We start from the raw sequence: 14,565 nt of genomic DNA, 5'->3' as shown, positions 1-14,565 counted from the left end.
GTCAGGCTGCTCTGTCTAGCTTTGCTACAGAAAGATTATAGCTAAGTCTGTCTTCTGTGGTGTTATTTCAAGCCCAAGCCTGCCCCCTTGTGGCTTTGCTATAATGACTCAGCAATAATCATTCCCAGCAAAGCCAGATTTAATTGCTCAGTCTGGGATTCTTGTGACTGCTGTTAACAGACACTTTTAGCAGTGAGGGTGAAACAGAGAGCATGGTAAGTGTTTTCTCTAATGTTCTTACTGATATACATGGTAAAATACACAAGGGTGCTTCGTCTCTGGTTCCCTTTAAATTAATGAAGTAAAAAGTAATAATTGCAGCCGGCTCTTGTCTTAGCTGCTCACCTGTACGGATGTCATGGTTGAGTCCATCCACCACTATAATGGCCTCCGGAACCCCCTTGTCTGTGTCCTTGTCTCTCACCACTCCTTTAATCCCACGATGGACCTACGAATATGGAGAGAGATCTGCCTTATATCCGGTTACTGCATACAGGATGCTGATGTTCAAACACACCCAGCGGACTCTCAGCAAAAGGTGCAGAAATACGGAGACTGAAAGGGAACCTGAACTCACATGTGACATGATAAGATAAACGTGTATATGGACAATCCCAATCCTACATAGAACTAGGCTCTGTTCCTTTTTTTACTGTAAGGGTCAAAAGAGCAGGGCTCTGAATGACCATTTTTCTCTAGTTGGTCTCTGCAGCTCTGCCGACATCAAACCAACAAATGTTGATTTAGGTAAGGCACTTAATGACTAACTGTTCATAGTGTACTTGCAAGTCTTCTTCAGGCAAGATAGAGAACTGGATCAGAGCCAATGTATTACCAGCTAATATTAATGAAGGAAAGAAGGACTGACCTGTTCAATGTAGATAAGCAGAGCTTCCTTATTATTCTCCCACTCGGTGGGAAGTTCCACTTCATGGGGGAATTTATCGCAGGACAGCTCCACGGTCACCTCGAAGCAGTTGGTGTGAAGGTAGCTGAAATCATTCATACCTGGTGTGGGAGAAGAGACTTCCATTAGACTGAGAAACACAGTTATGTCCTGAGGGATATGTGGAAGCTGATAAAAATCAATCATGTCTGCCTGGATGCCTCTGGCTCCAATACTTTTTGAGTTGCTGGCCTAGACCAAGTATTTAGATGCTGGGCCTAATTTCCAAGTTCATCTAAGCTTAATATCATTGGAGAACTATCCAAGCTCGAGGTCTTTGGAGAACTATCCAAGCTCGAGATCATTGGAGAACTATCCAAGTTCAAGGTCATTGGAGAACTATCCAAGCTCAAGGTTCTTGGAGAACTATCCAGGCTTGAGGTCATTGGAGAACCATCCAAGCTCGAGGTCATTGGAGAACTATCCAAGTTCAAGATCTTTGAAGAACCATCAAAGCTCGAGATCATTGGAGAACTATCCAAGCTCGAGATCATTGGAGAACCATCCAAGCTCGTGATCATTGGAGAACCATCCAAGCTCGAGATCATTGGAGAACCATCCAAGCTCGAGATCATTGGAGAACCATCCAAGCTCGAGATCATTGGAGAACCATCCAAGCTTGAGATCATTGGAGAACTATCCAAGCTCGAGATCATTGGAGAACCATCCAAGCTTGAGATAATTGGAGAACCATCCAAGCTCGAGATCATTGCAGAGCCTTCCAAGCTTTGGAGTAGGGATGGTTGGAAATGCCAATTTACGATTCTGCGGAAATTCCTATTTTCACCAATACAGATTACCGATTCTGCAAATTTCTGAGGAGGTTTTTTTTTTTTGGGGGGGGGGGGGGGGGGGAGGGGGGTCATTTTGTCATTTTTTTTTTTGCATTCTCTGATTGGCCAAATATATCCGAGTTACTTGGAAGTATTGGACCAATCAGAGGATGCAGAATTGGAATACCATGGAATTTTTAGGCCAGTCTAACTCAGTAGTATCCGAGTCTTGTTGTGATTGTTCTAAAACCACCGCAGCAGCTACTTAGGAAGCGACCCCTGTCCGCTACATGTTGGTAAATTCCCTAGTAGTCAGGGATACCGCCTCCTTATTGATTGTGGTTTCCTAACCTCTCAATTTGCCTAGGCACTCCATTATTATCCGACTGTCTTTTCACATTTGTTGGATATTTTCTCTTTATTACTGATCATTTGCCTGCTGTATAGTTAGACCAACTCTTATGTTTTGTCACTCTATAATTTTCTCTAACCGTTCGTTCCCCTTGGACCTAGATGTAAGTTTGTTATACTGTGATTGGTATATAATCTTTATCTGCATTTTCTGGTCCTTTTGGACCTGAATGCTACTGATGTAAAACCCAATAAAAACTTTATTGTTTAAAAAAATAAAAATAAAAGTACAGCAGTAATTCGATTTTCGTAGAAAAATTCTGCATTCTCTGATTGGTTCAATGCTTCTGAGTTCTGCGATTGGGCTAAAATAACTGAGTTGCAGAAATACTGAGTTTATGTGGAATTTTGATTTCCGACCATAAATGGGGTTTTCCAGTCAGAAATGCAGAAATTTGAACCCTGCAGAATCCAAATGAGCCCACCTTCTTTGGAGAACCATCCAAGCTCAAGGTCATAGGAGTGCTATCCAAGCTCGAGACAATTAGAAAACCATCTAAGCTTGAGGTCATTGGAGAACCTTCCAAGCTCGAGATCATTGGAGAATCATCCAAGCTCGAGACCATTGGAGAACCTTCCAAGCTCGAGATCATTGGAGAATCATCCAAGCTCGAGACCATTGGAGAAGCATCCAAGCTCGAGACCACTAGAAAACCATCTAAGCTTGAGGTCATTGGAGAACCTTCCAAGCTCGAGATCATTGGAGAAGCATCCAAGCTCAAGACCATTGGAGAAGCATCCAAGCTCGAGACCACTAGAAAACCATCTAAGCTCGAGGTCATTGGAGAAGCATCCAAGCTCGAGATCATTGGAGAAGCATCCAAGCTCGAGACCATTGGAGAAGCATCCAAGCTCGAGATCATTGGAGAATCATCCAAGCTCGAGATCATTAGAGAATCATCTAAGCTCGAGATCATTAGAGAATCATCCAAGCTCGAGACCATTGGAGAAGCATCCAAGCTCGAGATCATTGGAGAATCATCCAAGCTCGAAACCGTAGGAGAATCATCCAAGCTCGAGACCATTGGAGAAGCATCCAAGCTCGAGACCATTGGAGAACCATTCAAGCTTGAGGTCGCTGGAGAACCATCTAACAAATCTGTTTTTTACATTTCACCCAAAGTTCCCATATGATTTCACATACTAGAAAAGAAGTCTATACTTACTTCCAGCTACCGTGTGCCAGTTAGCCCCGTTGATGATGTTGTTGTGTCTTATGAAGTTGTCATAGTGACAGATGCGGCGATTGTCATCCGCCATGACACGGTGGCTTGTTGCGTAAGCGGTGGCGAGCCAGCGGAACAAGGAGTCATCCGGAGTGGGGGTCAGTTCCTTGGCTAACCAGTAGGAACGGGTCATGTCATAGGGGTAACTGACCACCAGTTCCCCTCCGTGCATATTGGCGCTGAGGACAAAAGGAATTTTCTGCATCCAATCGATGATGGCTCGAGTCTCCGGGGCCACCTGAGGATGGGAAGAGACAAGCTGATATTCCCGGCACAAAACTGCCTCCTGGATCACAATAACATCAAAATATTCCTACATTCTGTGTGATATTTTTTATCAGTGACTAAGCAGTGCTAAGGGGAGGTGTCTTTGCAGGGATACTCCTGGATTCACCATGGCTGGGATACTGACACCGGATTCTGGCTGTTTCGATTCTGTATCACCTACTGTATGTGATGCTGTTCTCTTCCCCTGCCATTTATCTAACCCTGATCACTTCACTTTAGAATTCCTGTCCCAACCGCTAACCCCTCCCTTAGCAAAATCTTCCATCCTGACGCTAACCAAAAATCTCCCTACCTGAAAAGGCAAATAACATTTATATTTTCTCTAGGCACTTCAGAGTTGCAGCTGGTTGGGGCGCTCTCCACTGGCGACTGGGAGCATTAGCATTACTGTTTTATGCACTGGCTTAAAGAGGAACTCCAGTGAAAATAATGTAATAAAAAAAGTGATTCATTTTTACATTAATTATGTATAAATGATTTAGTCAGTGTTTGCCCATTGTAAAATCTTTCCTCTCCCTGATTTACATTCTGACATGTATTATATGGTGACATTTTTACTGCTGGCAGGTGATGTAGCTGCTGTATGCTTTTTTTAGCAGTTGGAAACAGCTGTAAACAGCTATTTCCCACAATGCAGCACGGTTCACAGACAGGAAACTGCCAGGAGTATGTACTTTTCTTGTGGGAGGGCTTTCACCACAATATCAGCCATACAACGTCCCCTGATGGTCTGTTTGTGAAAAGGAATAGATTTCTCATGTAAAAGGGGGTATCAGCTACTGATTGGGATAAACTTCAATTCTTGGTCAGAGTTTTTCTTTAAGCCAGGATTAGGACACTGATCAAAGTCAGCACCATTAACCAGTACTCCTGTCCCTAACCCCACATATTCTAAAATCTCCCTTCCTGATGCCTGATCTTAACCTCCCTCTGTATTAAAATCTCCACCTTGACAATGACACTTGACCCTAACCTTCCTCCTTACCAAAATCTTCCACCTGACACTTTACTTTAAACTACCCCCTTAGCAAAATCTCCCACCCGACACCTGACCCTAACTCCTCCCTCCTTATCAAAATCTCACACCCTGACCCTAACTCCTCCCCCTTAGCAAAATGGGTTTTTAGATTTTTCTTAAAGCTGTCCAGAGATGCACTGATTTGGAAAGTGAGTTCCATGGAGAACATGGGGAAAGGGTACAATGTCCCACTGATGCCCTGTACAGTGTGATGCCACCACGTTGGTGAGATACTGACTGTGGCGTTCTCCAGGGTGTAGTACTCCGGAATGGGGATGTAGTGATTGGGGAAGTGAGTTCCATGGAGGAGGGGCTACAGAAGGTACAATGTTACCCTGATGCCCTGTACAGTGTGATGCCACCATGCTGGTGAGATACTGACCGTGGCGTTCTCCAGGGTGTAGTACTCCGGGATGGGGATGTAGTGATTGGGGAAGTGAGTTCCATGGAGGAGGGGCTACAGAAGGTACAGTGCCCCACTGATGCCCTGTACAGTGTGATGTCACCATGCTGGTGAGATACTGACCGTGGCGTTCTCCAGGGTGTAGTACTCCGGGATGGGGATGTAGTGATTGGAGAAGTGAGTTCCATGGAGGTGGGGCTACAGAAGGTACAATATCCCACTGATGCCCTGTACAGTGTGATGCCACCAAGCTGGTGAGATACTGACCGTGGCGTTCTCCAGGGTGTAGTACTCCGGGATGGGGATGTAGTGATTGGGGAAGTGAGTTCCATGGAGGAGGGGCTACAGAAGGTACAGTGCCCCACTGATGCCCTGTACAGTGTGATGCCACCATGCTGGTGAGATACTGACCGTGGCGTTCTCCAGGGTGTAGTACTCCGGAATGGGGATGTAGTGATTGGGGAAGTGAGTTCCATGGAGGAGGGGCTACAGAAGGTACAATGTTACCCTGATGCCCTGTACAGTGTGATGCCACCATGCTGGTGAGATACTGACCGTGGCGTTCTCCAGGGTGTAGCACTCCGGGATGGGGATGTAGTGATTGGGGAAGTGAGTTCCATGAAGGAGGGGCTACAGAAGGTACAGTGTCCCACTGATGCCCTGTACAGTGTGATGCCACCACGCTGGTGAGATACTGACCGTGGCATTCTCCAGGGTGTAGTACTCCGGAATGGGGATGTAGTGATTGGGGAAGTGAGTTCCATGGAGGAGGGGCTACAGAAGGTACAGTGTCCCACTGATGCCCTGTACAGTGTGGTGCCACCATGCTGGTGAGATACTGACCGTGGCGTTCTCCAGGGTGTAGCACTCCGGAATGGGGATGTAGTGATTGGGGAAGTTAGTTCCATGGAGGAGGGGCTACAGAAGGTACAATGTCCCACTGATGCCCTGTACAGTGTGATGCCACCATGCTGGTGAGATACTGACCGTGGCGTTCTCCAGGGTGTAGTACTCCGGAATGGGGATGTAGTGATTGGGGAAGTGAGTTCCATGGAGGAGGGGCTACAGAAGGTACAATGTTACCCTGATGCCCTGTACAGTGTGATGCCACCATGCTGGTGAGATACTGACCGTGGCGTTCTCCAGGGTGTAGCACTCCGGGATGGGGATGTAGTGATTGGGGAAGTGAGTTCCATGAAGGAGGGGCTACAGAAGGTACAGTGTCCCACTGATGCCCTGTACAGTGTGATGCCACCACGCTGGTGAGATACTGACCGTGGCATTCTCCAGGGTGTAGTACTCCGGAATGGGGATGTAGTGATTGGGGAAGTGAGTTCCATGGAGGAGGGGCTACAGAAGGTACAGTGTCCCACTGATGCCCTGTACAGTGTGGTGCCACCATGCTGGTGAGATACTGACCGTGGCGTTCTTCAGGGTGTAGCACTCCGGGATGGGGATGTAGTGATTGGGTAAGTTAGTTCCATGGAGGTGGGGCTACAGAAGGTACAGTGTCCCACTGATGCCCTGTACAGTGTGATGCTACCACGTTGGTGAGATACTGACCGTGGCGTTCTCCAGGGTGTAGTACTCCGGAATGGGGATGTAGTGATTGGGGAAGTGTTCTGGGACCTGCTCATTGTCTTCTGCTTCCCACAGAGGAGTGTTCAGGTCTGCAAAGTTGTGATTGAGGTCCAGTCCCTGATAGTTCCAGCGGCCGATGCCCCAGCCGGACAGCTCCGAGCCCTACGAGGGGGCACAGGGGGTCGTGAGAAGCAGGAAACACAGCCAACCATACAGCAGACAGCTTATACACACCACAAGAGGTAGGAGACGGCTTTTAGGAGACAGATACATTGTACAAATCATTGAGAGAGTCACATAAACACTACCTGACCATAAATGCTATCAGTCATCGATACACCGAACAACAGAACAGAACTGTAATTGTGAGTAATCCTTATATAACATTTAATTGAATGACATAAAATCAGGTTATACAATAGAAAGAAAAGTATTAGGATCCATACAAAGCACAGAATCATTATATAAAGAACTAGCTGATTGCCCGGCGTTGCCCGGGTATGTATTTGGCCGGTGTTGGCTCTGCATACTTTTTCTAACCCTAACACACAATTACTTAATGACCAAGTTTGTGAGCTTTGCAGTCTTTGGTATCAATAATTTGCATTGAAATGAAAAAATCTGAATGGCTGTGTGTGGCTCCACACCCTTTTCTGAATTTGAACCTCAGTCACCCAATAACCAACTGTACCAGGTTTGAGGCCTGTGCCATTAACAGTTCAAGAATGGCAGCAATTAAATATTCCTCTTGAAAAGCAACAGGTGAAGTTTGATACACTTTTGTAGGCTCCACCCACTTTTCTGAATATTAATCCCAGTCACCCAGTGACCAACTGTGCAAAGTTTAAAAACCCTGCCATTAACAGTGTAAGAATGGCTGCAGTTTACATTTTCCCAGTGAAATTTGTATTTGTCTCCACCCACTGATGACCTGGCGTTGCCCGGGTATGTATTTGACTGGTGTTGGCGCCGCCCACTTTTTAACCCTAACGCACAAACACTCAATGACTAAGTTTGTGAGATTTGGGGTCCTTGGCATCAATAATTTGTATATTCCCATAGAAATTAAACAAATCAGATTGGCCGTTTGTGGCTCCGCCCCTCTCCAGCATTTGAACCCCAGTCACCCAATGACCAACTGTAGCAGGTTTGAGGCATCTGCTATTAATAGTGTAAAAATGGCAGCAATTTAAATACTCCACTTGAAAACCAACAGGTGAATTTTGATTGGCTATTATAGGCTCCACCCACTTCCCTGAATATTAATCTCAGTCACTCAGTGACCATCTGGGCAAAGTTTGTAAACCCTGCCATAAACAGTGTAAGAAGGGCTGCAGTTTACACTTTCCCAGTGAATTTTTTTGGCTCCGCCCACTTTTTGTAACCTGGACACAAAGTCACTACTCAATGACCAAGTTTGTGAGCTCTGGGGTCCTTGGCATCAATAATTTGTATTTTCCCATGAAATGAAACAAATCTGATTCACCGTTTGTGGCTCTGTCCCCTTTTCTGAATTTGAACCTCAGTGACCCAATGACCAACTGTACCAGGTTTGAGGCTTGTGCCATAAGTGCAAGAATGGCAGCAATTTTGATATTCTCCTTGAAAAGTGACATGTGATTTTTGAATGCCATTTTTAGGCTCCTCCCACCTTTCTGAATATTAATCCCAGTCACCCAGTAACCAGCTATGCTAAGTTTAAGAACCCTGCCATTAACAGTGAAGAAGGGCTGCAGTTTACAATTTCCCAGAAAAATCTGTTAACTCCACCCACTTTTTGTAACCTGGACACACAGTCACTCAATGACTAAGTTTGTGAGCTTTTGGGTTCGTGGCATCAAAATTGTGCTAATGGAAGCAGTTTATCCAGCAAAGAAATTGGCTGTTTTTGGCTCCGCACCTTTACTGAATTTGAACATTTTTGCATTTTACCATTGAAATTAAACAAATCTAATTGGCTGTTTTTGGCCTGATCCCTTCAGAATTTAAACTCCAGTCTCCCAGTGACTGACTGTAGCAGATTTTAGCTCTCTGCCATTAAGAGTGCATGAATGGCAGCAATGTAAATATTCCCCTTGAAAATCAAAAGGTGAATTTTGATTGGTTGCTGTAGGCTCCACCCAATTTTGCTGAATATTAGTCCCAGTCACCCAGTGGCCAACTGTGTCACGTTTGAGAACCCTGCCAATAACAGAATGGCTGATATCAATCTAACAAATCTGATTGGCTGTTTGTGGCTCCACCCCTTTAGTGAATTTGGACCCTAGTCACTCAATGACTGACTGTATCAGGTTTGAGGCCCCTGCCACTAACAGTGTGAGAATGGTAGCAATGGGAATATTCCCCTTGAAAATCAATAGGTACATTTTGATTGGCTGTTGTAGGCTCCACCCACATTTCTGAATATCCATCCCAGTCACCCAGTGGCCAATTGTGTAAAGTTTGGGAACCCTGCCATGTTAAAAATGTAGTTGTTGGCACCGCCCACTTTTTCTAACCTTGACATACAGTCACTCAGTTATCAAGTTTATCGGCTTTGGGGTCCTTGGTATCAATAGTTTGTATATTCCCATTGAAAAATAATTTGGACCCCAGTCACCCAGCGACCAACTGTACCAGGTTTGAGGAATCTTCTTTTCACAGTATAAGAGAATGGTAGCAGATGAAATATTCCTTTTGAAAATCAAAAGGTGAATTTTTATTGGCTGTTGTAGGCTCCACCCACCTTCCAAAATCTTAATCTCAGTCACCCAGTGACCAACTGTGCAAAGTTTGAGAACCCTGCCATTAACGGTGTAAAAATGGCTGCAGTTTATATTTTCCCAATAAAAGGTTTTTTTTTGGCTCTGCCCACTTTTCGTAACCTTGACACACACAGTCACTCAATGACTAAGTTTGTGAGCTTTCAGGTTCCTGGCATAAAAAAATATGTGAATGGAAGCAGTTTATTCACCAAGGAAATCTGATTGGCAGAATGTGGCCCCGCCCCTTTAGTGAATTTGGACCCCAGTCACCCAATGACCGACTGTAGCAGGTTTGAAGCCTCTGCAATTAAAAGTGTAAGAATAGCAACAGTTTAAATATTCCCCTTGAAAATCAATAGGTGAATTTTTATTGGCTGTTGTAGGCTCCACCCATTTTCTTGAATCGTAATCGTATTCACCCAGTGACCAAGTGTACCAAGTTTGAGAACCCTGCGATTAACAGTCTAAGAATGGCTGCAGTTTACATTTTCCCATTTAAATGAATGGCTGAAATTTGATTGGCATTTTTATGCTCCGCCCACTTTTCCTGGATTTGTAACCTCGATCACCAAGTGACCAACTGTGCCAAGTGTGGGGACTCTGGCTTGATTACTGTGAGAATGGCAGCCTTTTACATTTTTTCCATTGACTTGAATGGGTGAAATCTGATTTGCTGTTTGTAGCTCCGCCCACGTGTGCAGGGGGGCCGCGAGACCCCCAGAACATATCATCCCAGGCAGTAAGGGATCTGTGTACCAAGTTTCGTTCAAATCGGTCAAGCCGTTTTCACGTGATACACGCGCGCACGCACGCACGCACGCACGCACACACACACACACACACACACACACACACACTTTTATATATACAGAATACCCAGATAAGTCATGGTTACCCAGAAGCACTAGGATATTATGGAACAACATTTTAGGTATAGAATCAATAAAATGGTAACCACCTTTCACACCGGCTGCATTCCATTTGGCTTTGAAAAAGCTTGCGATTTTACAAACACAAGTACAGTAAAGTTACAATTGGAATCGGGGCAATATATGCATAATGAAGGAATTTCCGATTTTCTAAAAAGGCAATCGTAGTTCTGCTGCATTTTACCAGCATTTCGACTGAAGCCAACATAAGGAAAATCGCAAAAGGCAAAACGCGAAATGTGTTTGCATTTACGATTGCGTTTTGTGACTTTTGTTGCGAAAGAGCCCTACGCTCTATTAAAAAAAATCACCAGCAGATGGCGGCAGAGTACCAATAAACTGATTCTATGAGATAAAAAGAAAGTTGTATGGATCGAGTAAAAATAATTATTTTTGATGTAGGTCAGTGTTTCTCAAACCTCTCCTTGTGACTCCCCTGCAGTGCATGTTTTGCAGGTAACCTCACCTATGCACAGGTGGGGTAATTAGTGTCTCAGATACATGGAGTCCACATAGCTGAGACTAAATACCCCACCTGTACATAGGGGAGGCTGCCTGCAAAACATGCACCGCTGGGGAGTTACGAGGACAGGTTTGAGAAACACTGATGCATGTTGTATGTATGTAAGCACAAAGCCTTTTGTTTCTTAAGTTTCTTAAACAGGGTTTTGGTCAAGGTGAAAGAATACCTTCATGGACTAAATGAAAGGGGGGGGGGGGGGGGGTACATTTATTTTAGGGAGTGCGAAGAGTGTGGGTGGGAAGGTAATTTTATTAGACACCAATTGCTTCTGGGGCAGGTGGGGGTATAAGCTGTGACCACTGTTTGTCACCGGTAAGGTTGTTTCCCTGACTTTTTTTTTTTGCAGAAACTTTTGTTCAGACTCTTGTTGTGTACAGACCTTTATGCCTGGTACACACTATGCAATCTTTAGACGGGTCAAATTGTTTATTTTTGACAGGTAGGAACTGATTTCCGATCTTTTTTTTTTATCGATTTTGTGTAGAAGTGATCAGAAAATCAATCAGAAAAATGATTGTAAATAAGATCGGACCTGTTGGAAAAATAATCTGCGTCCCAAGTTCTCAACGTGTGATACACATACCACAGGGGGTACTTCTGATGGCTCCAGGGGGTACTCGGGCTTGGTATATTTAAAGGACTTACGCGGTGAGAGTGGTAAAAAAAGTGAAATACCTGGCTGCAAGTTTTATCTACAGAGAACACCATCCTCTGTTTCATTCCGCCGTGGTGTCATTCTTATTTTCAGCATGAGGTCAGGATCCGACCCGATTCCTCGGTCGTCTGCACTTGCCCCAATAAATATAGCCGCCAGATCCTGCTGCGCCTGAACAGTTGTCATAGCCGCACGTCCTCCTCCAGCCCCGTCATGGCTCCCCCGGCAGTCTCGCGCAATTTACGTCCGCGAGACTGCCGGGAGCCGTGATAGGACTGGAGGAAGACTCAGAGCTGCGCAGCCGCACATGTGGCTATGAGAACTGTGCAGGCGCTGCAGGACCTGGCGGCCATATTTATTGGGGTGAGTGCAGCCGACCGAGGGATCGAGTTGGGTCCCGACCTCATGCTAAAAACAAGAATGACACCACAGCGGAATAAAACAGAGGGCGCGGGTGGCGTCCTCTGTGGATTAAACTTGCAGCCAGGTATTTCACTTTTTTTACCACTCTCGCCGCGTAAGTACTTTAACCAAGAAGAACAAATGTAGAGTTTTAGAAAATGATAAATCTTATTTAAACAACACCAAATATGTGTTTTATCAAAATAAAAGCAGTAGTAAATGATTGGAAATAGTTTAGAAGCAATTATCATGTACTACGATGAAATATATATTTGTCAAAGGGTACTTGTGATAACGTTTAGTATGCTAGAGTAGAGTTCCCCAACCCTGTCCTCAAGGCCCACCAACAGTACAGGTTTTACAGAAAACCACAAACATGCACAGGTGAGGTAATTAGTGTCTCAGCGGAGCTGATTAACTACCTCTGTGGATTTCCACAAAACATGCACTGTTGGTGGGCCTTGAGGACAAGGTTGGGGAACACTGTGCTAGAGGGTACCTGGTGAGGATAGGGTTTTAAAAGGGGTACATACCAATGAAATATTGAGAAACAGCGATCTATGTGACCGGTCTATCTGACAGGAAATTGCATGGTGTGTCCCAGGCATTAGAGCCAGCTGAGGGCAAGATGTGTGTGGTAAATACTGATAGTGACCTAACACTGAGAAGGAAGTGTAATAACTTTTGTCCTTGTTGTGCTGTTTGGAAGCTTTGCTCCTGCGGACAGGCACACGCTCTGCTGCACTGTATGATGGGAGATGTGTCTGCTGACAGGCACACGCTCTGCTGCACTGTATGATGGGAGATGTGTCTGCTGACAGGCACACGCTCTGCTGCACTGTATGATGGGAGATGTGTCTGCTGACAGGCACACGCTCTGCTGCACTGTATGATGGAAGATGTGTCTGCTGACAGGCACACACTCTGCTGCACTGTATGATGGGAGATGTGTCTGCTGACAGGCACACACTTTGCTGCACTGTATGATGGGAGATGTGTCTGCTGACAGGCACACGCTCTGCTGCACTGTATGATGGGAGATGTGTCTGCTGACAGGCACGCGCTCTGCTGCACTGTATGATGGGAGATGTGTCTGCTGACAGGCACGCGCTCTGCTGCACTGTATGATGGGAGATGTGTCTGCTGACAGGCACACGCTCTGCTGCACTGTATGATGGGAGATGTGTCTGCTGACAGGCACACACTCTGCTGCACTGTGTGATGGGACATGTGGCTGCTGACAGGCACACGCTCTGCTGCACTGTATGATGGGAGATGTGTCTGCTGACAGGCACACGCTCTGCTGCACTGTATGATGGAAGATGTGTCTGCTGACAGGCACACACTCTGCTGCACTGTATGATGGGAGATGTGTCTGCTGACAGGCACACACTCTGCTGCACTGTATGATGGGAGATGTGTCTGCTGACAGGCACACGCTCTGCTGCACTGTATGATGAGAGATGTGTCTGCTGACAGGCACGCGCTCTGCTGCACTGTATGATGGGAGATGTGTCTGCTGACAGGCACACGCTCTGCTGCACTGTATGATGGGAGATGTGTCTGCTGACAGGCACACGCTCTGCTGCACTGTATGATGGGAGATGTGTCTGCTGACAGGCACACGCTCTGCTGCACTGCATGATGGAAGATGTGTCTGCTGACAGGCACACGCTCTGCTGCACTGTATGATGGGAGATGTGTCTGCTAACAGGCACACGCTCTGCTGCACTGTATGATGGGAGATGTGTCTGCTGACAGGCACGCGCTCTGCTGCACTGTATGATGGGAGATGTGTCTGCTGACAGGCACGCGCTCTGCTGCACTGTATGATGGGAGATGTGTCTGCTGACAGGCACACGCTCTGCTGCACTGTATGATGGGAGATGTGTCTGCTGACAGGCACCTGCTCTGCTGCACTGTATGATGGGAGATGTGTCTGCTGACAGGCACGCGCTCTGCTGCACTGTATGATGGGAAATGTGTCTGCTGACAGGCACACGCTCTGCTGCACTGTGTGATGGGAGATGTGTCTGCTGACAGGCACGCGCTCTGCTGCACTGTATGATGGAAGATGTGTCTGCTGACAGGCACGCGCTCTGCTGCACTGTATGATGGGAGATGTGTCTGCTGACAGGCACACGCTCTGCTGCACTGTATGATGGAAGATGTGTCTGCTGACAGGCACGCGCTCTGCTGCACTGTATGATGGAAGATGTGTCTGCTGACAGGCACGCGCTCTGCTGCACTGTATGATGGAAGATGTGTCTGCTGACAGGCACACGCTCTGCTGCACTGTATGATGGGAGATGTGTCTGCTGACAGGCACGCTCTCTGCTGCACTGTATGATGGGAGATGTGTGTGCTGACAGGCACGCGCTCTGCTGCACTGTATGATGGGAGATGTGTCTGCTGACAGGCACACGCTCTGCTGCACTGTGTGATGGGACATGTGGCTGCTGACAGGCACACGCTCTGCTGAACTGTATGATGGGAGATGTGTCTGCTGACAGGCACACGCTCTGCTGCACTGTATGATGGAAGATGTGTCTGCTGACAGGCACACGCTCTGCTGCACTGTATGATGGAAGATGTGTCTGCTGACAGGCACACGCTCTGCTGCACTGTATGATGGGAGATGTGTCTGCTGACAGGCACACACTCTG

General features: G+C 46.3%; 1 protein-coding gene across 1 annotated transcript in view; it reads right to left on the bottom strand.

Annotated features, from left to right (window-relative positions):
• Nucleotides 1-14,565, bottom strand: part of LOC137562461 (probable carboxypeptidase X1) — a 114,239-nt gene that overhangs the window by 3,859 nt on the left and 95,815 nt on the right. Inside the window, exons 10-13 of the mRNA XM_068273827.1 lie at nucleotides 6,629-6,808; nucleotides 3,297-3,594; nucleotides 869-1,008; nucleotides 346-448 (exon numbers count right to left, since the gene is read on the bottom strand). Of these exons, the coding sequence (XP_068129928.1) occupies nucleotides 346-448; nucleotides 869-1,008; nucleotides 3,297-3,594; nucleotides 6,629-6,808 (721 nt within the window). The remainder of the gene's footprint in view (nucleotides 1-345; nucleotides 449-868; nucleotides 1,009-3,296; nucleotides 3,595-6,628; nucleotides 6,809-14,565) is intronic.

Source organism: Hyperolius riggenbachi, chromosome 1 (assembly GCF_040937935.1).
Source record: "Hyperolius riggenbachi isolate aHypRig1 chromosome 1, aHypRig1.pri, whole genome shotgun sequence".
NCBI lineage: Eukaryota > Metazoa > Chordata > Amphibia > Anura > Hyperoliidae > Hyperolius > Hyperolius riggenbachi.
This window is presented reverse-complemented; position numbering and strand designations above follow the sequence as displayed.